Below are 25,171 nucleotides of genomic sequence, written 5' to 3'. Positions count from 1 at the left end.
GCAACCTCTGCACCCCTGGGTCCAGCCCCCCATGAAACCTGCCTGCCTACTCCCGGGCACTTAAGTTCTCTGAGCCCACACGTTCCTCCTTTGGCCCCGGAGACCGGTGGTTCCTGGCTGACACGGGACCCTCTAGCCGGCTGGCACCCCTACCTGGGTTGGGCTGCAAGTACTCAATGGTTCTGGCCAGCACTTCAGTCACGGCCTTGCTGGTGACATCCACTTTCTGTCGAGAGAGGCGGAGTGTGGGCTTTCACAACCACTGGGGCGCCGGAGGCCAGACCGGGAGTCCCTGGACAGCCCCTGCCTCTGCCCCACCCCCTGCCTCCCAGGGTCAGAGGCCCATCCATCCGGGACCCCCCCATCGCAGCCCAGCTGTGGTGTGGCTGTGGCCTGGGAGGGTGACAGTGCGGGCCGCACCAGCTCTCCCGGTACCTTCTCCATTTCTTTGAAGTCTTCATCCAGCTTGGTCCCTTCAGCCCCTCCGACCTTCTCGCTGACCAGCTGGGAAACAGAAGGAGGGAAACCAGTGTGAGCCTCAGATGAGGAGAAGGCCCGACTATGCTTTCCAGCCATGCCCGCTGCCAGGGCAGCTGCTGAAGGAGTGTGCCCTCCAGGATGGCTTCCCAGGGGTGTGGCTGACGGCAAGGTGGGTGGCCGGGGGAGAGGGGAGTAGGGGCGGCGCCTCCTGCTGGAAGCCTTCCCTGGTCACGCCTACCCCTCGAGGCCCCACCATCCCCGCAGACACGCGTGGGGCGCAGACACACGTGGGGCCGACCACAGCTGAGTGACGTTTTCTCTCAGGGCTCAGATGCCCACACCTGGACAGTGATGCCATGGCTCGGCTCCAGGTGTTGGGATAAGGTTCACCAGAATAGCTCTGCTCGGGGTCACACAGCTCCCTTTCCCGCACTGAATTCCTGCCTCTTTGGGAAGGAATCCTGGAACCCGGGGGCCAGCACTTCCCCAAAACACATTCTCCCCGGGCACCTCTGGGAAGTGAGGTCTGCAGTGGGGAGGCGGTCCTGCAGCTGAACGGACATGCGGACGACGCAGGCCATCGCTCTGTGCCCTCCACCCCTGGATCCGGAGCAGACAGGGTCTGTGCGCCAGTGGGTCGGGGTTTCCACTTGGCTGACCCTGGGAGTCAGGAGGGGCCTGCAGTGCAGGCGAGCGGTGAGGCCGCTGCAGTGCGGGGACAGGAAGGAAGCAGGGCTGGTGCAGGGTCTGCCTCGTGACTATCGCCACCTGCAGTGGCTCACGCCATGCGCCATCCTCTAGGGGACCCGGCAGGACAGGCAGGGGCTGCCCTCCGGGCTCCTGCTGGTCACTCCATAAGGAAAGACCCTGGTCTCTCCCTGGGCCATCATGGGGCGTTCCACTTTATTTCGTGGGACAGTTTCACTTCTTTTGATGACGGTAAAACAGGACGTTCTCAAATTCAGTGGTTGCCAGAGAGGGAAATGAGTTCACTGCCTGTCGTGAGACGGGACTCTTCTGGTGAACTGGGAGGGAGTTGAAGCGTAAGCGCTCAAAACCACACCTTCCGGGACCCCAGGGTTACGGGCAGACCCTGCAGGCTGGGGAGGGGGCAGGCATGAGGGGCGCCTCCCCCGTCTCCCCAGAGCCCTCAGCTCTGCAGGCAGGACGTGTGGGGCTGGATTTCCCAGGCTGTCCCTGCACCCGGGCACAAAGGAGGCCACGCGGGGTCCCTACTAGTCTCCCTTCACCCCGCCTGAGAGCTCCGGGCTCAAGGCCCTCACAGAACAGATGACCATTCCCCATGTCCTTTCTCTTCAGAGCTCATAGTCTTGGACCAGCACAAATGGATGAAAGGATGACAAGAGGCCAAGAGGAAAAAGGGAAAATCAAAGAAGTCATGTGCCAACTGTAGCAACAGAGGGCTGTAGCTCTCAGTGGGGGCCGTGCCAGGGTGCAGACTGTGCCCGGCCGAGACGGGCCCGAGCGGCCTGTGGGAAGAGCTGCAGGTGTTGGTAACAAGCTCGCACCTTTGGGCAGGAGGAGCAGGTGTTTCTAGGGACCGGAGCCTCCTGTCACCGAGCAGCCAGCGGTGGAGGCTCAGCGGCTGGGATGCTGCCTGAGTGGAGGGGGGTGGGAGGGTCCCAAAAGGCCCTGCCCACGGGGAAGGCCATGATCCCGACATTCCGCTCCTGCTCAGGAGGAACGCACACACATTTTCAGATCCAATGAGAGAAGCAGACGCCCCCTCGGAAATAACCTGTCCCCCCGCAGAACGTGCACCGCACCCAAAGCTCCCTTCCCACATGCCCTCGGTCGGACTCCCTACAGCCCGATCCTGCACCCTCGCGGGGCAGGAAGAAACAGGCGTGGTGCCTGGTGGGGCCCGCTCTTCCTCTCCACACCTGAGATGGGCCAGGGACGCCCACGGGCTTCCAGTGCAGAAGGTCCCCTGCTGGCGGAGCCCTGCGTGGCCACGGCACCCCCCACCCCAAGCACAGGCAGAGAGGGTGGTGACCAGAGCCCACTCTCCTGCAGGGCCACCGCAGCAGTGTGTGGAAACTGCAGCATCCCGGGCCCCACCAACTTCATCGGAGCCTGAATCACCAGCTCCAACCCCAAAAAGGCCGCCGCTGAGAAAGCCAGGCCGGCGCCTCCCGGGAGCCAACATGAGGCCCAGCTTGGGCCAGAACCTTCTCCAGAACACTGCCCCAGTTCAGGAGCCAGTCTGTGCCCCCAGCGGCCCCCACGGGGTGAGACCCACGGCTGTGAAGAGGCTGCCCGGCAGTGGGACCTAGCAGCGGCCTCCGAGGGGAGCTCCCCACTGCCCAGCAGACGCGCCCCCGCTCCTTCTGAGACCAGCTCGAGCTCCTCGCCCCCTGGACTGGCGCTGCCCGCATGGTGGGCCTCAGGGTAGTGCTCAGTGACTGTGTCCACGAAGGGCTAGAGCAGGGGGTCTCTCCTGGGGGCCTGTCACCTGTGTCTATGAGCAGTGGAGCCTCGTCCGCTGACAGCACCCCCGGCGAACGAGGCACCTGGGAGACAAGCGAGCCTGGAACAGCACCGGATCTTCACCCCAGCATGCCTACATGACTTCCAGGCACAAGGGTTGGCCTGTGGGCATCAGTAATAGACTGTCTGGGGGAGGGGCTGTTCTTTCAGAGACCCATGTCATCATTCCAGACCTCTGGAGAGAAGCAGGGAATCTGACCATCGGGACAGAAAGAGAACACGCAGCGGAAGGACCCACGAAAGGAGCGCAAGTCAGTGGGGCAGCCGCTCCGGCCTCAGGACACAGAAGGGCAGGAGAAGCTGCTTTCGGGGGTGGGGGAGGGGGATCATGGGGAGCTGGTCACCGGCAGGCATGTCCACGGTGGCCACTTGGTGGCAGCTGGGGAAGGAGTGTGAATCCCGCGGGGTGGGAGAAAGCCAACAGTGGCCTCCGGCTGAATCCTCTCCACAGGAAAACCGGATCGACACGCGCAACACGGAAAATGAAGGGGTCTGTCTGCGGGCTCGGTGACCTGGGCAAACCTGCTTTGATCATGTAAGGGTTTAAGAGAAAACAAGGCAGGGAGAGAAAGGAGGAGGGAAAGGAGGAGGAGGGGAGGAGGAAGCTGGCCCGGAGGTGCTGGGAGGAGCGGAGATGTGCAGGGCTGCCACGTGTGTCCCTACTCATGCCCTGTGCCTCGTGTCTGTGGGCCACTTGCGCTCCAGGACCACATCCCAGGGCAACACCAGAGGTCACCTGACCGCTCCTGGCCCAGACTTCCCCTCCTGCGTCCATGTAGCTAACTTTTCCCTGCCCATCTGTGGGTGCCAGGATGACCTTTGCCAAGCCAGGCACAGAGGGGGAAGCTGCTTCTCAGCACAGAACAGGTGACTGAGACCAGGGCCCCGGGGCAAAGGGGGCCTCAAGGGTTGGGGCCCAGCCACTCCGGCTGTGGCCCTACACGAGCCATCTGAGGATCTGGGCCAGTGAACAGGCCTCCCGGCTCTCAGGCATGAGCACAGCTGCTCCAGTTAGCGATGGCTGTCAGGATGGGGGTTGACCAGCGAACGACCACGTTACGCGATGCCCGGTGTCTGAAGCAGGGCAGGTACAGAAGGAGCACGAGAGTCTGACTTGGCCTTGGGGATCACCGCTCTGGCAAGGGAGATGAGAAAGTCTGACGAAACAGCAGTGCAGTGCAGAGAATACATGAGAGTCACAAAGGAGGAGTAAATATGCCCATAGGGGAGTGGGCTGTGGCTGCGAGCTGGACCTGAAGGGCAGGGCCCCAACTGGCAGGGCCAGGCCAGGTGGGTAGAGAGTTCTGGGTTCTGGGTGAGAGGCAGGTTTGGGGCACAAGGGCTATAGTTCCTGGCCGACTGCGTGCCAGGAGGTGTGTAGTACAGGCAAGAGGGTGGGGGGACCAGCCGGCCCATTTCACAGATGATGAAACTGAGGAGTAAGAGACCGTGGAACTGTAAGTGGAGGACATGGGTGCTGTGCCCAGACCTGTCGGACTTGCCAGTCTACCTGCACTGTGTCCTGCGCTGGGGGAGGGCGGCAGTAGGATACGGGGGAAGCCTGAGGACCACGTGGGCCTCCGAGGGCTGTGGGGAGGGGTCAGAATGAGGTATACGCAATGCCTGGACACGGGAGGCCCCAGAGGCAATGGGGATGATCCCGGGCACAGCTGAGACATTCCTGAGCCAGGGTGACGGCACAAGGATGGGAGGGGAGGGGATGGAGCCCGAGGACAGACACACTCCCTCCAGATCCCTTCCAATTCCACCCGCCTTCCCTGCCGCCTCCTAACATCTGGAAGGCTCGGAGCCAAACGCTGCAGAGCAAACCCCTCTCGTTTCCATCATGGTCTTTGGTCTCATGACACCCCCTCACCCAGCTCTCCCTCCTCGCCCTGTGCCCCCAGGCCCCCATCTGAGGGGGCGCTGGCACAGACACCAGCTGCTGTGCTCTTTGGCTAACAGGCTCCCTTTCTGGAAAGGCAGGGCGAGGCGAGCATGCTTCTGGGGAGGTGGCGTGTGGGGTGCACTGACTGCCCCAAGCCGCCGCCTCTTGATGCGTCCGTCCCCACCCAGGAACCCCCAGTGGCCCCTGGCGTCACCGGGACACTTGGGGAAAGTGCCAAAGCCTGGGCCCTCGTGAGCCTCGGGAGGCTGAGCTGCTTGCCGAGCAGGGCGGAGCTCCCCTATGGCTCTGAAAGCAAAGGCCACGAGATGTGGGGCTGGGCCCCGGCTCTGGGGTGACGAGGGGGTGCCAAGGAAGTAGAGTCTATGGGGACACTAGCTGTGCCTGCACGAACCTTCCTCCTCCTCCTGGGAGGAGCCAGAGGACGTGACGGAGACGTGTGAGCAAGACTGAGAGCACCTGCCCCAAGCGTGACACGTCTGTCACAGGTCCTCCGTAAATATTTGGGAGGTGACTGAGAGAAGAGGTCGCCACCCCCACGGAAGGCAGGGTTGGGACAAGTCAGAACTCCCCGAGGCATGCCGGGAGTCTGAAACTGCCCCGGATTTGCCGGCACCTTCACACCTCGGGGCGCATACTTGCTCTCCTCCCGGCCATCCAGTCTGTGTTTTCCAAAAAGCAGCTTGGTGGAAGGGTGTGGTGGCAATGATGAACCAGGAATAGTCTTGTGAGGTTAGATGCCACAGGAAAACCGCTAGCTGGGTGCCATGGCCACCAGCTCAGGCCCCGGTGGGCCAACCCGCACCGACACAGCCCTGCACGCGGCACGTCGGGGCTTCCCGGGGACGCCAGCTCTGGTGCCGAAGGACCGCGGCCTCTGAAAGCCCGAGCGTTCTCTCAGCAGAAGGCGGCGGTGGCGTCGGTGCTGGCGCAGAAGCAGAAGCCGGAGGTCCCCCAGACTATAGGGCCATGCCAGCTGCTGGTTTCCCTGCCAGAGTGGGGCTGCTGTCATCTGGGGACAGAGCCAGCAAACCTGTGGCGAGGAGCCGGGCAGGAGGGCCTCGGTCAGACCAGGCTTCTGAAGGCTGAAACCCCCGGGGTCTTCTGCTACCCATAGGGCCGGTCCTTGATGCCACGTCCCGGGCTGGCTGGAGCCTCCCCCAACCTGGCACAAATGCAGCTCGGGACAGCTTGGCTCTCGGCTCCTGGAGATGAAGGATGGGACACTGGGCTGGCACGGGGAGAGAAACGCTGTGCTGCCTGGAAGGCGATGAGCCGAACAGCCCATGAGGTCCCAACGGCCACTGCCCTGCCTGGCACACGCTGTCCGAATGCCAGGGGGGACCCGCAAGTAAGAAAACGCCTCCAGGTCACCTGTCTGGCTTCACCCCAAAGTCTGAGCTGGCCACTGACCACTGGGAGCAGGAACTGACCACTGGGAAGAAGTGACTTCAGGAGGAAGTGGCGAGGCAGACAGGGGACCATCACCCAGTGACTGTCACGGCGGAGTGAGGAGCCAGATGACGAGGCTCCATGTGCTGCTGTCCTGGAGATGGAACACAGCGGAGGGACGCAGTGGAGGCCAGATATGGAGGCCTTGACCTCTGCTTCTGCAGTGCTGGTCTGAGTCCCAGCGGGGACAAGTACTCACTGGGCAGACACCAGGACAGCTGCCCCCCTCGCCCCTCCCCGCTCCAGGCTAAGAAAGTTCTTCACAGACTCTACTAGAGCCCGGTCTATCCACCCGCTCTGCACCGTCACTCTGCCCGCGAGGCCTACTGAACCCAAGGATCTGTGGCAAGGGCCACGTGGGCCTCTGCAGCACCCCCACGCGCCCGGACCAGGCCTGCTCCGACCCTGGCTTAGACTCTCCTTGGTCCTCCCCAGGACCCCGGGTAGCCTCTCCCCAAGTCTCCCTCCCTGGGCCTTTTTCCCGCCTCCAGTCCAGAACCCTCCACGCATCACGTCGAGGCCTGCCACCCTCTCCAGGCTCCCACCCTGTTTGCACTGCGGCCCCCAGGACTGCTCCCTTGTCCGCCACCGTGGCCCAGTCCCTGCGTGGAGTAGGCGGCCTCGGTTCTGGTGCAACTTCCTGCAAGAGTCCCCCAGGCCTTCCAGAGCACCTCGCATCCTAACTCCACAAGCCAAGCAAGCCTTGGATCCCACATTTATCTCCGGCTGACCGTCAGCTCCGGGGGTGCCGGGACCCCGTGTGTCTTGTTTTCTGACCCAACCCGGCCCGCTGCACAGGTCTGCTGGACACCATCTGACTGGCTGGCCCAAGGCCCACCGAAGGGCAGACTCTCGCTGGCCCCTCTCCCCACCTGCAAAGGGCCGGCTCGAGAGGCGGCCTCTCCTCCCGCCTCCAGGTGTGGCTAACGGACAGAGGTGCAGGGTCCCCCAAAGACTGGGAGAAATCTGAGGGCCCGAGGCTGCGGAGGAACAGTGAGGGGCAGAGCAGACACACACAGTTGCGAGGTGCCATTTCTTGTTGCTTGGGTCCCCGTTCCCGTAAGTGATGGAGCCGGCCTCAGCCCTCTCGGTTTGAGGGGAGCGCCTTGCTCCTCCCAGCAGGGTGACTCAGCAGTCCCAGGAGATGAGGCAACAAGGAACTCCTGCCCGGCCCCAGCTCCATGTGGAGGGTGCGGGAGAGGGCAGGCCGGCTGGCACTGGCCGCAGGCAGGGCTTTCCCCTCGCGCTGTGGGGGGGCAGTGGCCTAAGGTCCTGGGCGGGGCTCCTCTGGGGACCCTCCCAGTTTCCTTGTCCATGAAATGGAGTGTTGGCCCAAGTCCAACCGTAAAGATCAGCAATCCTGGGATTTCTAGGAAGATGCCAAGTTTCCCCAAAAGGAAGCAGAAGCCATTTAACAGAACTGGTCCCTGCTTTCATCCATGGTTCCCCAGTTCCCTGGTTGATCTCACAGAATCTGGGGGAGGAAGTAGACCCCGCTGGGCACCAAGGGGAGCCGGCAGAGCAGGAGCTCAGGAGGGGTCAGGCAGCACCAATGACCTTCTGTGGTCTTGATGCCTTGTTGGCTCTTCTGTCGTCCTGGAGACCCCAAGAGGAAGGGACCGAGGCATCCAAGACCTCCAGCAACCATCTGGCCCAGCTGTGGCCTCTGGGTCGGTATCTTTACCTTATAAATGCGACAGCCGGGCCCCAAGATATGCCTTGCCCAGGCCCAGGCGGCGTAGTGTGCGCATGTCTGCGGTAGGCAGGAGTCCCAGGAAAGTTAAGTCCAGCCCAACTCCAGAGGCTAGTCCTGCACTCCTTGGCTTGTTCCTCGTTTTCAGAGGCCAGCCAGGCATCAGGGTGCTGGGAGACGAGCGGCTGATTAATAAGGAGCATGGGTCTGCTGGAGACTGAGGCCGGCACTCAGGCAGGGAGGGCTGCAAACCGCAGCCCTCCCACCAGCGAGTGTGGAGCCACGTCTCAGGCCCTGTAAGCAGGTCGGGAGGACTTTACTTGCTCCTGGACACCAGAGCAAGGCCCTGAGTTCAGAGCCGTCCAGGACTACTCTGAGATAACTGTGCTGGCCCTGATGCCAGACACCTGAAGTTGAGGGCCGGCTTTGGCCTGAGCCTTCTGGAACTCCACACAATACCGACGGCTCAGGGCTAATAGGAGACCAAAGCTCCTGGAACACTACAGGGCCCTGTGCGATGCCAAGAGCGCACTGGAGCCATTCGGGGGTCCACCAGTCTCCCTCACATAGACCCTGGCCCAGGGCATGCTACTGCTCACCCAGGAGGAGTCGGGCGGGACTTTTCTCTCACCCTCCCGCTGACTGAGGCTCAGCCCAGAACACACCCTGGGAAAGTGTGGAATCTGGGCAGCACCAGACTTGGCGGGGGTTGGGGAGGGCGGGCGAGGGGCTCAGGCTGTGAGCTCATTCTGCCTCCTCCCAGGGCGGGTGGAAGGAATGAGGCCTGCGGACCAGGGGACTCTGAACTGGGCCCGATCCCAGCTGGCGCCCCGGCTACACAGATGGTTTTTACCAACAACTGAGATGCTAGCAATTGCTCAAGGAACAGATCACCCCTGGGACTCGTGGTCAGGCTAAAACGCCTGGGTATATATGTTGACCTCCTGGGTTCTGTCTTCTCATCGTGGGGATGAGGCAAAAGGACTGCAGGTCACACAACTGGGGAAGTCAACTTCAGATGAAAACTTATAAAAAGAAACACCCAAGCCACAAACAAATGTAATATAGCCCCAGGCCCGCCCGGCTTCATATCAGTGAGCGTGTGCTGAGCGGCGGCTGCCAGCGGCCAGGCCACGGTCAGGGCGGCAGAGCATGAGGGGGTCTGCACATGCACAGAGACGACAAGGGCGGTCCGCAAACTCGTCTGGTAGTGATGGCAGAGCTGGCAGAAGAGGAGCCATTCAGGAAGAGACCAGAGACGCAGCTTGGAAATCCTGCCTGGCCTCCGGAAGGCACCGACAGAACGTCCAGACCAAACGCTGTGAGCACAGCCTACCACCCAAGAGGCTGGGCGCCCAGGCCAGAGTCTCAAGAAGGGGCATGTGTACCCCAAACATGACAAGCTAAGGAGATTCCCTGACCGACCTAAAAGCCCAGGGCCCCTGCCTCTTGCAACACAGATGCCTTCTCTCTGGTCTCTAAGACCCCTTCCATTTCTAAAGTCCTAACTTATGAGAAGCTGCCTCTTCCAGGAAGCCCTCCTGATTCTCCATCACCTGCCTCCTTATCCAGACGGGAGTGCTGTGGCCAGTGGTCACCTCTCCCATCACATTACCGGCACCTCCTCTCTCAAGTCCCTGCCCCCATCAGACCTCACCTGGGGCCAGCTCACCTGGGCTGTGTTTTCTGTTCTGTGAAGTCACCTGCTTCACTCCCACTGGACTGTGCCCTTGAAGTGGGCAGCCCCATCACCAACAGGAAGCACTTCGATCTGACCTCATACACCACTCCATGGCGGCGAGGCTCTGGGAGGGCAGTGGGCTCAGGAGCTGACTGGATGGCAGCACGCCTCTGGATCCCCAACGTCCCTCCGTTGCCCGCAGGTGGGAAATTCGGGTTAGGCTGGCAATCTGGCTGGAGGCTACCAGTCCAACTCCCTGCTCTCCACCCAAGGTCTGCCCACAGCAGGCTCCTGCACCAGAGAGCCAAGGGTTGATGAAAGTTGCGAAGAAAAACAAAGTCTGGGCGCTTGAGTGGCTCAGTTGGTTAAGCCACGGCCTTCGGCCCAGATCATGATCGCAGGGTCCTGAAATCAAGCCCCACATTGGGCTCCCTGCTCAGCGGGCAGCCTGCTTCCTCCTCTGCCCCCCACTCGTGCTCTCTCACCACGTGCTCTCTGTCTCTGTCTCCCTCTCGCTCTCAAATAGGAAAGGAAAGGAAAGGAAAAAAAAGAAAACCCAAATCTGGACCAGTCAGGCCCAGACTGCTTCATATTCAGAGAACCCCCCTTCCTGGAGAGGCGTGACTTCTCAGTGACAGGAACCCCTGTGAAAGCAACAAGTCTGTGGTTTGGGAGGACAGGACGCTGGAGAGGAAGGCTGACAGCAAACAGCCTCTGAACAGAAACACGCCAGACTGGAGCGGGGAGCTAGGGCGGTGCACACTCAGGGCGCTGGGCATCACCGGGCGGGCAGGGCTCCGACGCGGAGCTCCCGGCCACAGCTCCAGCCAGAAGTGCTGAGAGGGTGCCGAGGAGCGTGCCGTCACCTGGCGCTACTGCTCGCCGGTCCCACCAGGGCGGTGACAGCAGGCCTGGCTGACAGATGACTCACGGCCACCAAGACCAGTTTCTTCAGGTGTGGCTACATATGCTCCTGGGCAGGCGTGGACCCTGGGACAGCACATGGCGAGCAGCAGCCCTCAGCACAGCAGACCCAGCCCTGCTGTGGGTCAATGACCGGCGCTGTGAGTGGGGCCAGGTGCTAAGTGCCAACGTTCTGTCACCCTACCTGGCCACTGCTCCCCTGCCCCCTCCAGCGACACCTGCTTGGGTCGGCTGCAGAGCCAGTCTTGGGAGAGCCAGAGCTGCAAGGAGTCTATTCTCAGCGTCACTGTCCAGCGCCTCCACACAGATGAGGACACCAACAGGGCTGAGGAGGAAGGAGCCGCCTGGGTCAGGCAAGTAGTTCCCGGTGGGCACGGGGACAAACTGCCCCATCCCTCCAGCTGCCACCCTCCCTTTAGTGACCAGAGCAGGTGGGCCTGTCCTTCCTTGGGATATGTGGTCAGACGCATGCGCGCGCGCGCACACACACACACACACACAGCCATCAGTGCTCGTGCCCCAGCACTGGGGGAGCACCCAGGACTTGGAGGTTCTCAGGGACCCTGCCGCAGGCCACCGATGCACCAGTGCAGTTCCCAGGGGCCCTCTCTCCTCCCTCAGGGTTGATCTTCATTCCAGCAAGGCCACTTGGGACAGCTGGTCCCACCTCCCCGCTCCAGGGCGCCCCGTCAGCCAGCGCTGCGGTTATCATGAGGAGCCAGGAGGGCAGCGCAGGCCTGGATCCTGGCAGGTGCTTGGGTAACCAATATCCATTGAGATAGTAAATAGATGCACGTTGGCGCGCATACCCTGCCCTCCGGGAGCCGCTGGGCGGGCGCTCTCAGCAGAAACACACACCGCCTCTGCCTACCAGCCACGACTGTTCACAGGAACGCGGACTCTGCTGAGCCTCTGTTTCTTCAGCTGTAGGGTGGGAGGTGTGACGATGTGCTGCGGGGCTCGGGTGTGAATGTGCTTTAAAACCCACAGACGGGGGCACCTGGGGGGCTCAGTCGTCAAGCGTCTGCCTTCAGCTCAGGTCATGATCTCAGGGTCCTGGGATCGAGTCCTGTGTCAGGCTCCCTGCTCAGCGGGGAGCCTGCTTCCCCCTCTCCTGCTGCCCCTCCTCACTGCTCGTGTACATGCACACCCTTGCTCTCTCTCTCTGATTTATTTATTTGACAGAGAAGAAGCAGAGAGAGCGGCAGAGAGAGAAGCAGCAGCAGATTCCCCACTGAGCCCGGAGCCAGATGCAGGACTCCATCCCAGGACTCTGGGATCATGACCTGAACCAAAGGCAGACACTTAACCAATGGAGCCACCCAGGCGCCTCCACTCCTCAAATGAATAAATAAAATCTTAAAAAAAAAAAGCCAAAACAACCCACAGACAGCCCACTGGTCACCGCAGGACAGGCCACGCGAGGAAAGGCAGCCAGAGGGCTGTGTGCAGGCAGCTGGGGCAGCGTTCCGTGGCTCGGGCAAGGTCCAGAAACAGGATCCGCCATGTGGCCCATACAATGGGGTGAGAGGCTTCCCGGAGAGCCCTCCTGAGGGACCCGTGGTCCCACACACGCATGACCACACAGAGCCAGGCAGGGATAAAAACTGCGCCCACAGCGGGCCAATCTGCTAGCTCTTCTTCTGCAGCAGAAACTCCGAGGGATCAGTAACAGGACCTCGACTCCGGAAAGCTCGCGGCACAAGAATGTCTGCTGACAGGCGGCTGCCGTACACAATTCCTTGAGAGCCCGTGCAGTAGCTGGGGGATGGCGGGGGATCGGGAGAGGGAGAAGCAGACTCCCTGCCGAGCAGGGAGCTCCACACAGGACTCCATCCCAGGACCCGGGATCATGACCTGAGCCAAAGGCAGACGCTTAATGACTGAGCCCCCAGGCATCCCTAGTTACGCACACACGCTCCTGGTTATGGCGCTTACGCTCTGCAAATGAGAGCTCACCCCCACAATTTGGGGATGGGGGCGCTTGCTGCATTTGCCAAGACGACTCTGCTGCTTTGACTCACGGGACCCCTCAGCAACGCTTTTCTGTATTTTGCGGAAGAAAAGGAGCCCGGCCTCCCAACCTAGTGGCCTTCCTGTCCTGTTGTCACCCCATGATACATGTCTGGTGTCGCTGCTTCTTAAGCTAGGAGCCGTAAGCGCACTCAAACCCCTCCCCACTTCCTGATGCCGATCTAGCAGCCCAGGGCCGCCTCGCAGCACCCAGGGCTGCCTCCACTTCCCGGGAAGGACAGACCCCACTGACACACGGTGTCTGGGCTCCTGGATGAGGGCGGGAAGATTGCAACAAGGCAAGCCAGCAGCCCTGAGGCTCCAGTACTCGCTCTAGCCGCCCATCTAGAAAGCCCTGTGTGCTCCTTTGCTTTCTTCCTCCCACGTCCAAATGCAAAGCCAGAATCCAGGGTCATCACCTCGGGAATCATCCCTGGTTTCTCGCTGCCAGCACTGGTCATAGGACCCTGTGTTACTGTATCAGCCCTGTTCCAATCACTGAGTCACCATTCGTGTTTGGGACACTCTCCTGCCCGGAGCTGATCTGCTCTGTCAGGATGGGGATGAAGATTTGGGGTCAAAGTCAGAAGGCCAGATTTCCCCCTTTTGAAAAGGTTGCCCTATTCATTCAACAATTCATTTTATATGCTAAGTATAGTAGGGGGAAAAGGATTAACAAAACCACAGACAAAAAAGATTAATAGAAGGGACTCACAGGGAGAAGCCACTTCCTCCTTGTGGGGAGAGAACCAGGGATGGATCACAAAGGACACGACCCTGAACTTGGCCTTGAAGGATAAACTGATGCAGAAAGGAGAACAGGATATGATGTGAAGAAAGGCACAGACAAGGGGACACGGAATCTGAACCCATGCTGAGGACAGAGGAGCTGAGGGCTGACATGGAAACAAATGCCCTCGAGGGGTCCTGAAGTGTCCCTCTTAGAGACGGGGTGGTCTGGTCATTAAGCAAAGAATATCTAGCGTGAGCTCCAGGCTCTACGATGCAAAGAAAGGGGCCCTTGGACTCCAGACCTGCCAACTTCCTTCCACACAGTCAGCAGGAGCTGGTGACCCTCCTGCAGTGTTTCCTGCGAGGTGCCGCCCTGAGGGCAGACGCGCCAACAGTATTTTTGGCATAAAACCCGAACACAGCACTGGTATTCAGATTCATGTTAAACAATGGCGGCAGAAGACTTCGCATCAATCAGCTTTTAAGTCACCAAGGTGGGATCCAGGAACCAGGGAGTGCCTTCCGCAGAGCTCCGGAGTCCCTCCACAAAGCGCTTTGGCTGAAGACGGCTGTTGGGGGGGAACCTGCTCTCAGCACGGTGACCCAGAAGTCGACTTGGCCAAGTGAACTGGTCCTATTTTCTGGCCGACTGTGGCCATCAAGTTGGAGGCGAGAGCTAAGGGAGGATAAAACACAGGAGCGCGTGCACACGTACCCACCCTTGAAGAGGAGCTGAAAACCTTTATCAGGACAAGGCTTTCAGACAGTGCAGACCTATGGCTACAGTAACAAATCACTACAACTCAGTGACAAACAGCACAAAACACTGAACGACCGGACACTAAAACGATACAACCACAAATCTTAAAGAGGTGAGAAGTCCGACGTGGATCTCACCGGGCCAAGTCCAAGGCGTTGGCAGGGCTGCATTCCCGTCTAGGGGCGCTGGGGGTCTTGGCGCCTCTCCTGGCTTCTAGAGCGGCCCCCAGCCCTTGGCTGTGGCCCGTCCTGTCCTCAAAGGCAGCCAAGCAGACCTGCCATACTCCCTTCTCCCCGACCCTCTCCCTCTCACCACAGAGGTGACAGGAACCTGGCTGGAAGTGCCCTGATCCCTAGACGGGGCCTGCTGGGTCAGTTCCAAGTGATCTCTGCACCTCCAGGTCCACACCCTGGCTCCCATCAGCAAGCCCCCACGCCAAGGCAGCACACGAACAGGTTCCATGGAGCGGGTCGAGGCCCCCTGCCTGCCACAGGAACCGTGGGAGGGCTTGGCCACCCATCCATAGCACTCCTGTTCTAAAAAGTCGCCGCAAACACTGAGCTGTTGAATATGATCCCGCTGCTCCTAGGGGAAACAATGGGGTTAGGTTCTTGTAAGCCTCTGGCCACAGCCGATCAATACATAACCTTGTTGTCACGTGCATTTGTTTCAAGACACCGTATTTAACACACGCTGTTGACTCATCTACACTGAACTTGGCCAACAGCGCCATAACCCCCTCATGTACAAGGTTCATCAGACACACGGGTTTCCTCCATACGGAACAACACGGTCTTCTTGTACTTGGGAATGTGAGCTGGCCCTGCAGCTCTGGGCTTGGGGCCGTTTCAGACAGCAAAGTCACTCACAAAAATGAAAAAAAATGTGGCATTTAACAATACCACAAGGACCCTGGTTAACAGTCTGAGCTGAAACACAAACGCAGAGCGCCACTTTGTTCCCCCCCAGCTGGGAGAGCAAGCACACGGGGAGACAGAATTGTTCGCGCCTCAGCACAGGTTTGCAAGGACCGCTAAGTGCCCCAAGTGCTGACTTGGGGGCCACGAAGACATCCCAGCGGCCGGGGAGCGTGCACGCGAAGCATCTCCCACCAGGGAGCCTCGACTGTATATGTCGGCGCGAGTGGCCCTCCCCGACAAAGCCCGGTGCCAGGTGCTTTCCGCACACTCGGCCTTCCTGTGGAGAGCAGGACTGAAAACCAAGCTACTGAGGAGCTAACAGGCTGATGCACAAATGAATCCTGGGAGGAGGACACGGGGCAGAGAGAGGGCTCTGGGAGCCGGCTGCGGCTGCAGGCCTCCCTGCTTTATCTGAGGTTCGTGTCCCTCCCAGGCACCCCCCAGCAAACCCCAGGCCGGGGAGCCTCCGCCTCGCCCACTCGGTGTCCTGGCCGGGGCCCCTGGGCGGTACCGCAGAGCACACTGGAAATATCACCCTTATGAGTGTTCAGACACGTGACTCCCATCAGCTTTGGGCCCAGGACTTCAGGTCATGCAAACTGACTATTTTTTTCCAAGCTGCTACCACAGAAAACCTATACGGTTAGATTAAATGAGGTCTAAGTCTGGAAAACCTGTCAGACACATGCCCGAGGGGACACCTGCGAGAGTGCTCACTGCCACACGGTTTGAAAGAGCAAAGACACGGGAACATCATAAATGCCCACTGGCAGGGGATGGTGCGGTCACGCCACGGAAGATCATCCAGCGGAGCGCTGAAGCCGCAGCTAGCCGCGTCCCAGCGGCGAGCAGCTCACGACGGACAGTCACGCCACACCCTCGGGCGGAGGGCTGACCGGAAGACAGCGCGCGCACCTGCGTCAATGAGGGAGGGGCTTTGCCTGGGACGCACTGCCCGGGTTTTCGTGACACTCTTGTGGACGCGTGGCTACTGTGGTGGCCCTTCTTTGTATCTTTCTTTGTATCAGAACCACTTCGTGACATGGCAACAGCAGCAGGGATGCAGCGCAACCGTATGTGGACACGCATGACATCAGCTGGGTAACAGGTATCAGCAAATGATTATCGACAACACACCAAGGGGTCAATGTACCCAGATTAATGGTTACAACGTAAGAATGTGATTAACGATAAGGAATGCTAATACCAGCAGCCACCGCCCTACCAAAGTGCCTGAGAAGCGACGTACCCTTGAAGGCACCCCAGGCACCCCAGCGCTGACTGGCTCAGGGCCTGCTGAGCGCGCCGGGAGCTACCCCAGTGACCTCTGCAAGGTCGACCCTGCGGCTCTGCTGGAGAGCCTAGCGGACTCCTGGACTCCAGAAGCACGACGGAGACGACTGAGCAGAAAGGCCTTCTCCCCGCCCTCCTGAACGAGCACACTTCCCTCCTGCGTCTGCCGCCCGACTCCCGAGCCCGCTCGTCCCGAGATGGTAGACAGGCTCCGCTCAACAGAAGGGCCCCCACCCCCGAGCTGAAGCTGCGCTGGGGGCAGAGCAGGGGACCCGCTATGGGAAGCGCAGGCCGGGACAGAGGGCACTCAGGGGCCCCGAGACAAACAGCTCAGATTCCTTCCCAGTGAAGATGTCCCATGCCAAAGCTGGGGGACAAAGCCATCTGGATTCTGGGGTCCAGGACCTCCTCACAGCCCAGCTCAGCGTGGGGCATCCCTTGCACGCGTTTCAGGGCCCTGACCCACACACCCACCTGGCGGTCAGTGGGGAGCTGCAGCGGCTCTTACGTTCCACGAAGATGGGGGAAATGCTGCGTTGTGCAGGCCAGAAAGCAGCGGGAGACTAACCCACAGCGAGGGTTCTCACTCTCAGGAGCTAAAGGTCAACCCTAGACCAGCCGGGTTAGATTCAGAGATGAAGAGATCCCATCCCCACTCCCTCAGCTGCCCTCCTGTGAACCACACAGGCTGGCCTTGAAGGGCCGGCACTGGGTGTCCATTTCTGGACAGTCATGGCTCTGATGGGTCAAGGCCTTCAGGCTGACGGATGCCTGCCCGTCTGCCCCTCGACCCCCAGACAGCCGTGGGGCCTCGTCCTGGGAAGGTGAGTGGCAGGGGCCAGAGGGAGACTTGGGGGCAAAAAGGAACAGGAAGTTTCCAGTTTCCTTCCAATGGGGCTTCCTAAGAATGTGGATTGCTGCTCAATCCTGGGGCTGAGACCCTGAATGACAGAAAGTTCATCATCCGGCTGCTGCACTTTAGAAAAACCAGGGCTGGGTAGAGGGGTGCTAGTGAACAAGATGTGAATTATGGGACCCGGTGAAGGCTGGGGACTCCCCCGAGAGTACCGACAGAACCAGACACTTACTCTCATGCCAATCCAAAGCCACGGGAACAATCTCTGAGTTTTGATTTCTTATTTTTAAACCAGCTGGACCTGTTCCTGATGGAGGGCTGTTAGCCACTCCCAGGGACATGGCGGGAGGCCACTGTCACTGGACTGCCCCACTCCCACCATTTCTGAAAACTTGGTCAGCAAGCGATGGCCCAGGGGGCCCTGGGCCTGTCACAAGTCACCAGGCAGCCGTGCTCCATGAGGAGCTCAGGTCTGATGAGCAGAAAAGCACACTCTGGTGTACGGAAGTATCTGGCACACGGCATGTGGGCGGGAGAGCAGTCAGCTGCTCAGAACATGGAGAACCCTTTCCAGTGGGCGGCCCCGGGCGAGGGCAAGGATACAGGGAGACACAAACAGGGCTTTACAGGGCACACAGGAAGTGGACAGAGAGACCCGGTTGGGATACGAAAGGTGAGGCTCAAGGAACAAGGCAGGGCAAAGTGGCCCGGCCGGTCGGTAGACCGGTCAGACTGGAGTGCGCCACAGTGAAGGGAAGAGGTGGGATTTAAAACTGGGACCAGGCGGGGCTCCAGGAGGTCCTGAATGCTAGGTCAGTGGGGGATGTTCCCACTTCCCGCCTGTCCCGGGCTCAGCTTCCTCCGGGCGTGCTGACACTACACCTCCGGCATCTGCACCCGCGGCCCATGACGCAACCATTTGCTCACTAATGTGCAAACAAACATCCGTCTGTCCATCTACCCATCCAGTACTTACTGAGTGCCCAGGACCGGCCAGGGACTGGGCTCAACGGGGCACACAGCAGTGGCAGGACCACAAGGGCCTTGCCCGCAAAAACTGAGGATCCAGTGACAAAGTTGCCAATCTTGGTCCTCGAATGGGAAGGCAGCCATGCAGGAGTCAGAGAGATGGGAAGACAGGGGCTCTGAGTGGCCGGGGGCTGGGGAGACACCATGCAGAGGCTGAAGGGACACGTGGAAGGTGAACTGAGGTTCACCTACCAAAGGCCAGTAGGGCTGCCGAGCCTGTGAGAAGAGCCTGCGCCCTCCGTGACACTCGGTGGACCCCTCGCATGGTTGGGCTAGGACAACACTCCCCACGACTGCAAGCCCTGCTAGGACAGGGGCCACTGGGCGGATGGTCTCGGGCACGGGGTAAGAGGCCACTGGTGGGCACCACTGGCGGCGCCTGATTCCCAGGTGTGGACTCTGGGCAGCTGCGGAGTAACCGATGCTGAGTCAGGTCCTTTGGAGGAAATCACACTTCAATTTTCCTGCTGTGGTTGGGAGTCTCTACATGACCTCCCTCTCTGGGCCCAGTCAGCAGGTTTTTTTCTAGGAGCTGAGCGGAAAAGGAAGATGGAGCTGTCCTCTGGGATCCTGGGTTCGTGGAACCCTGGTGACTGCCTAACAGGAAACGAGCGGAAATGTACCCGAACTGCGCTCGGTGGAAGCAGCAGCTGCCACGCTCAGTCCTGGGAGCGGCTGGGGAGGGGCGGTGGACAGGGACCAGGCAGGGAGGAAGGGCAGGGGGAAGGGAGAGGAGAGGGGGAAGCGGGGAGGGGAGAGAGGAGAGAGCAAAGAGGAGCGAAGACAGAAACCAGCTGCTGCATGTCTGACACACCCCTCCAACCAGCTTGCCAGGGACAGCTTTGAGAAAGAACCCAAGGGGCGCCTGGGTGGCTCAGTGGGTTAAAGCCTCTGCCTTCGGCTCAGGTCATGGTCCCAGGGTCCTGGGATCGAGCCCCGCATCGGGCCCTCTGCTCAGCAGGGAGCCTGCTTCCTACTCTCTCTCTCTGCCTGCCTCTGTGATCTCCGTCTGTCAAATAAATAAAATCTTTAAAAAAAAAAAAGAAAAGAAAAAGAACCCAAAAAAGCCACCCCTGACACCTCTCCAGGCAGGAAAAGCCATCGGGGTTGGAGTACAAAGGTAAAGACGCCTCAGTGGGCCTGCAGAGCTCCTAACCCCCGGGGTAGAGAAGGTCTGTTGCTGGAAAGCTTCAGCATCAAACCGTCCTACAGCTTACACATCTCACCGCCAACCCCCCCCCCCGCCACCCTGCCTTGGAAATCAGGAACAGAAGACAACTTGCCACAGTGCCCAAATGTGTAGCACACTTGCCCCTAAAACCCTGTGGAGGAAGTTGGCCACAGGACCCATATTAAAAACTAAGGTTCCCCAGATTGGATCAGTTTCAAAATACTGGCAACAACGGAAGAGGAGGAGAAGGGCTGAGATGGGCCAGGGCAGAAGTGGCCTATGTCCTTGGGTCAAAGGCCCTGGGACGCACACGCCAGAGGCAAAGGGCAGGCCTGAGTAGGCTGGGAAACAGCGCCAAGTGTTTCCTCTGAGGAAAAAAGAGAGCAGATAGACACCTGAGGGGCCAACCAGTGAGCTCAGGCCTGCACACATACTAAGGTTCAGGGGGCTTCGCAAAGGGAAGGCTGGGGGAGGGGGCGGTGTGCAGGGAGGAACAGTACTGCATGCCCGGTTCACTCGCTAAGTTCTGGGGTCTCAGGAATGTGGCAGCCTCCAATGTCTGAACTGAACAGGGAGACAACACGAAATCCCTAACCTCACAGGCCATCATTCAGTGGCACACGGACTATAATTAAGTACCCTGTGGGCTGTGCCCTCTCGCTGAGCCAGATAAGCAGGGAGAAGTGCACCCAGGCGGGCTAACAGGTCTTTAATAAACACAGGGTTCTGAGTCAGAGGGGAACTTGCCACCTCACGTTTGGCAGACACGGAAGCCGAATCAGAGCAGGGCGCCCTCCTGGTCCTGGTTCGTTAACAAGAATACGCAGGATTCTGCTTGGCTACAGAGCGCCTCCAGGACTGTGAACGGCGGGTCCTGGGAAGGCGGTCGGGCGAACCCAGTTTTACTGACAGGCCTGGGAAGTGGTGGGGTTCAAGGAGGTCCCGGGGTCCCCTGGGGGAGAGTGGTCTCACACTTGTTCTGCGGCTCCACGGTTCAGCCTAGAACAGTGGGCTGGTGACCGAAGCTGGGCAGGAAGAGCAGCCGGGCCTGGGCCACCAATGGCGCAGGACGGGAGCATCTCCGTCCAGGGTCCCACAGGAACATGGCCAGTTCAAGGGTCTTCTCACAGACGAAGTCAGGAGAGTTGCTTCAGGCAAAGTCGGACTTAACCCAGCTCCCATCACACACGGATATCGCCAGCAGCCAAAGCCATTCCCAGGGCTGCTGAGTGTCTCCAGAAAGTCAACCACCGCTGCTGAGCTCAAGGGCTTGGGGCAGGGACCCAATTCAGCCTGTCACTGTTGTTCTCAGCACACAGGTCCCATGCTTTTATTCCGTGCAGGTGAAGGAGTGCAAGTTCCAGACTTTGCATCTAAGACCATCCCATGTTTTTTACTTAAGAGGCCAAACCCTTTGCTGGGGTATCAAAAGCCTGATTCCACACAATAAGGATTTTAAAAAGGTCAGAACAGGTAGTAACTGAGGACATTCCAAACACCAGCCACGTCCCCCAGATATTACTTACTCTAACAGTCTGGGGAACTGGGTGCCCCAGCCCACCACAGGCCTCTCAGAGGAAGTCTGATCTTTCCTCCCAGGCACAAACCCAGAGCCTAGAAAGCACCCAGTGAACTTCAAAGCCATGGGAAATGGCAGTTGTGAATTTTCCTCCTAGCTCTGATGGAACCAATCTTTTAGTTCAAACTCTCTCCCTCCGTTCAGGCAGGCAGGCAGGCAGGCAGGCAGAAAGAGAGAGAGAGAGAGAGAGAGAGAAAGTGAAGTTCAGCCAGCATTCCAGGCAGCTGCCAGATCTATCCCTAGTTACACTCTCAAATCTGGCCTGGCCACAAGAATTATCAGAAACCAGCGAAGAGCTCAGGCCTGGAAATTAACATCGAACCACAGCGAGAAGTGAACTTCCTAGTTTGGATCTCACTAGCTGGGTCCCCAACCCTCCTTATTCCCCCAGAAATACTCAGATTAAAGCATCCCCCCAGTTCCAGGTGCGCACGAGTACCAGGCGGGCAGCAGGACTGGGGCCCCAGACACACGCCTCTTCTCTCCAGCGCTTTCCTTCACAGACTCTTTAGCAAGCTTCGGCAGCAGCCAGTTCCGAACAAGTAAAAGCTCCCAGACTTCTCATGCGAGCCCGAACCGACCTTATACAAGACCTGAACGTCTGCACCAGAGGTGAGCTGGGGTGGGATTTGCCAGGATACTGCCAGATACTAACAACTGGTCTGTGACCAGTATCATCAGTGAGATCAGAAACTTTCAGTGAACGTCACAGCCTCAGCTTCTGGAAACCAAGCCTCTCCATGCCCCACTCTCTCCCACAACCACCCGACTTCTTTTTCTCAATTTAAAAACAGCACCTCTACAAGCCTCTGAAATCAAGAACCTGTTTCAAAGCGTGGTTTCTCAACCTCGGTGCCACGGACATGTGGGGCCAGATAATTCTTTGCTGTGGGGAAGGCTGTCCTGTGTACCATAGGATGTTTAGCAATCATCCCTAGCCTCTACCCACTCAACGCCAGTGCACCCTCTCCCCAAGTAGTGACAACCAAAAACCGTCTCACACATTGCCAAACGTCCCTGAAAGGGCGCACAGGGCGGGGGAAGAAGGGAAGGGTTAGTCGCCCCAGCCTACGCTTACGTCTTCTTAAAAATACCAGAGGCCAAAAGATACCCTGGGGTTCTAACCACGTGCGACCTGGTGCTGAGCTGTATGTTCACGTCCACCTGTGCATACGTGGTTATCTGTGTTCTGAAAATGAAAAAAAGCAGGCAGCTGTCATAAGAATGGCCCAGGAGAGAGTTGTTGGTGTTGTACTGGTTTTCTGTTTGTTTTTGTTTTGCTGTAATTATTCTCACTTCTCACAAATCTTAGGGCAGGGTTTCTCTTCCTCAGCACTACGGCCATCTGGGCCCAGATAATTCTTGGTTGTGGGGGCTGCCCAGCGTACTACAGGGTGCTGGGTGGCATCCCTAGCCTCCAGCCACTAGACGCTAATAGGAACTAGGTTTGCGACAACCAAAAACGTCTCCAGATATTGTCAATGTCTCCTAGAGAGTAGAACTGGCCCTAGTTGAGAGCCAGCACCCTACAGGAAGACATAAACGGCCCCGCATGGTTTTGTGTAAAACGGGGGCGCACTCACTCCTGTGCGAGGTAAGTGAGGCCAGAGGCTGAACGCGCACCGCCGGTTCGCACAGGGAGGATTCAACAGACATTAGCCACGGCCTCGTCCTCCTCAACAGCCGACCCTCCTCTGAGGACAAGAGGATGAAGAGAGGTGCAGGGAGCACAAGAAGGAGACACACAAGGAGACGGACACATTCGGATAAACCACAGAGATGCTGGGGGCCTGTGGGAACTATTCCAGAAGAGAGCGGATCGCGGCCAGCATGATTCCTGAGAGCACAGCTCGGCAGAGAGTCCATCAGGAGGCCAAGACAGCCGCTCCCAGAGTAGGACGTGGCCACTGCGGCCCTTGTTTGGGGATGGGCCTCAGAATGGCGAGATCACAAATCGATGTGAACCAGCAGCGTATGCTGCACGGTGCTTTCCAGGTTCCAAGGTATTTCTCACAGATCTGAACGTAGGGCACCCTGCTTTCCCTGAGACATAAAGCTCTGGTGGCCGGCCAGAGCGGCCTAGCTAGTGCCTCTAGCACAGTGTGCCTGCTTGGGACAGCACGGGCCTCCAGCGTGGGCCTTGAGAGCTGCGGGTTGTGAGGAGAGGGCTTCTCCTGCAGGAGGGACTACATCAAGGTCATCAAGGTCCAAGACAGTAAGTACCACCCCCAGATTCTCTGGTCAAGCCCTGGGGATCTGGTGTCTGTTGAGAGAGGTCTAACCCAGGGCCAGGTCCCTTTAATTCTATCCTGCTGGGGCAGAGGGCTGTCCTCTCAGCAATAATCCTGGAACCCCTCTGGATTAAGTTTCTCTTCCTCCAGGGGTTGGCCATTGTCTGGGCTTTGCCCTAGATAAAACACTAGGGTGGGGTCAGGACTTTTTCCATCAAGGGCAAAAGGTACCAGCTGCGTTCCTGTGGACTCATTTCTCTTCCCTCCCCCTGAACTTCTCCAAATTGTGGGAAAAGCCCAGTCTGCCGGCAGGGCCCACACCACCCCTGGGATGGCCGCCCATTCCTCCGTGGAGTCTATCCACATGCACTCCACACCTAAGCTTCTGAATCTGAGATTAAGATGCGGGAACCAGTAGGAGTCAAGGAACCGGGACTTGACGTGGATCTGAAACTCTAAGCTGAACTGCCCCCATCGCCCAGTTTTCTGGAGAGCGGACGCACAGCTCGCACCAGACTCACGAGCAATGGGACACGGACGTTCCAAAAAACCTATACTACCCCGTCACAACTAAAACCCTGTTCTCTTGGATTCAGCATTCCCCTTCTGGGCATTTACCCTGTAAGTCCGATCCCACCTGTGAGCAGAGACGGTCAGTGGCTCATCACTGCAGTGTCATTTGTAGCAAAAACCCATTGGAAACAATCTACACATCCGCCCCCAGGAAGCCGGTTGAAATTCAGCCAGTCCCAGAGAGATGACAGGAGAACCACCAACCCACTACATAGATCAAAGAAACTCTGGGGCTATGCTCCGGAGCAGCAGCTCTGGGGTAAGGGGAGAAGGGGAGTTCCCCCAAGGACACTTGGTAGCACAGGGAGATATAGATGGTGTCGGGATGGTGGGGGGGGTGCTCCTGGGATGGAGGAGGTGGGGCCAGGGATGCCGCTCACCACCCCACAGTGCCCAGCCCCCCCGCAACAGAGAGCGATCTGAGATGGAGAGAATTCCAACTCTAGCGTTACCTCCAAAACCATTTAAGGAAAACCCGAAGCACAAAGGGCTGTGTAGCCTATGCTACCACCGCGTGTGTGTGTTTTGTAAAGGAAAAGGTGTACCCTATCTTTGGAAAGGGATGTGAATCGTGGGTGACAGTCCTTGCCGCTGCGGAGAGGGGCCGGAGGCCCGAGGCACTGGAGGCGGAAACGGACTTTTCACTCTACTCTGTCCCAACTCTGTACCGGGTCCATCAAAAGGGGTTTTCGTTTGTTTGTTTTAAAGAACTACTCCAGACGCCAAATCTCCCTGCCCCTGGGCTCTCTGGCAAGAGTCCTGTGTCGACAGCCTCAGGAGCGTTTCTTTCCCTGCTCTTTCCGCCCTTTTACAGGGGAGGGAGGGAGAAGGGGGCCCTGCCCGGGGTCAACCTCCGGGCGCATCTCTGCCGCTCCCAGGGGTCTGCCCACCCTTCTAGGGGATACCGGAGCCCACATGGCGGGCAGGGCCTGGGCCACTTCGTGGGCACCCCCGTCCCTCCTGCGCTCTCCCCACCCAGCGGGGGACACGCGCCAACGCCGCCCCCTCGGTGCCCGCGCCCCCCTCCCGAGCCAGGGTCGGGCCTGGCCGGCTCCCCGACTCCGGGCGGCCTGGGGCCTGGGGCCCGGGGCTCGCTCCCCTCGCTTCGGCCTCCGCTCACCTGGCTCGCCTTGTAGAACTGCTTCTTCAGCCCCGCCACCGACATACTGCCTCCCGCCGTGGGGGCTCCCGCCCGGACCCAGCGAACCGGAGGGACCGAGCAAGCGACAGGCTCCCGGGCGCCGCCGATACCCCGCGCGCCTCAGCGGGCCCCGTCGGCGCCGCCTCCACCGCCCTCTCGCCAGCTCCGCGCCTGTCCCGGCGCCGCCTCAGCCCCTCGCGCGCCCGCGCGGCCAGGATATTACATG

At 59.4% G+C, this 25,171-nt stretch overlaps 1 protein-coding gene across 1 annotated transcript in view; it reads right to left on the bottom strand.

The window, feature by feature from the left end:
- Positions 1–25,171, bottom strand: part of SH3GL1 (SH3 domain containing GRB2 like 1, endophilin A2) — a 30,315-nt gene extending 5,144 nt beyond the window's left edge. The window contains exons 1-3 of the mRNA XM_047705847.1: positions 24,925–25,171; positions 436–504; positions 154–226 (exon numbers count right to left, since the gene is read on the bottom strand). Of these exons, the coding sequence (XP_047561803.1) occupies positions 154–226; positions 436–504; positions 24,925–24,969 (187 nt within the window). The 5' untranslated portion in view covers positions 24,970–25,171. The remainder of the gene's footprint in view (positions 1–153; positions 227–435; positions 505–24,924) is intronic.

Source organism: Lutra lutra, chromosome 1, assembly GCF_902655055.1.
Source record: "Lutra lutra chromosome 1, mLutLut1.2, whole genome shotgun sequence".
NCBI lineage: Eukaryota > Metazoa > Chordata > Mammalia > Carnivora > Mustelidae > Lutra > Lutra lutra.
This window is presented reverse-complemented; position numbering and strand designations above follow the sequence as displayed.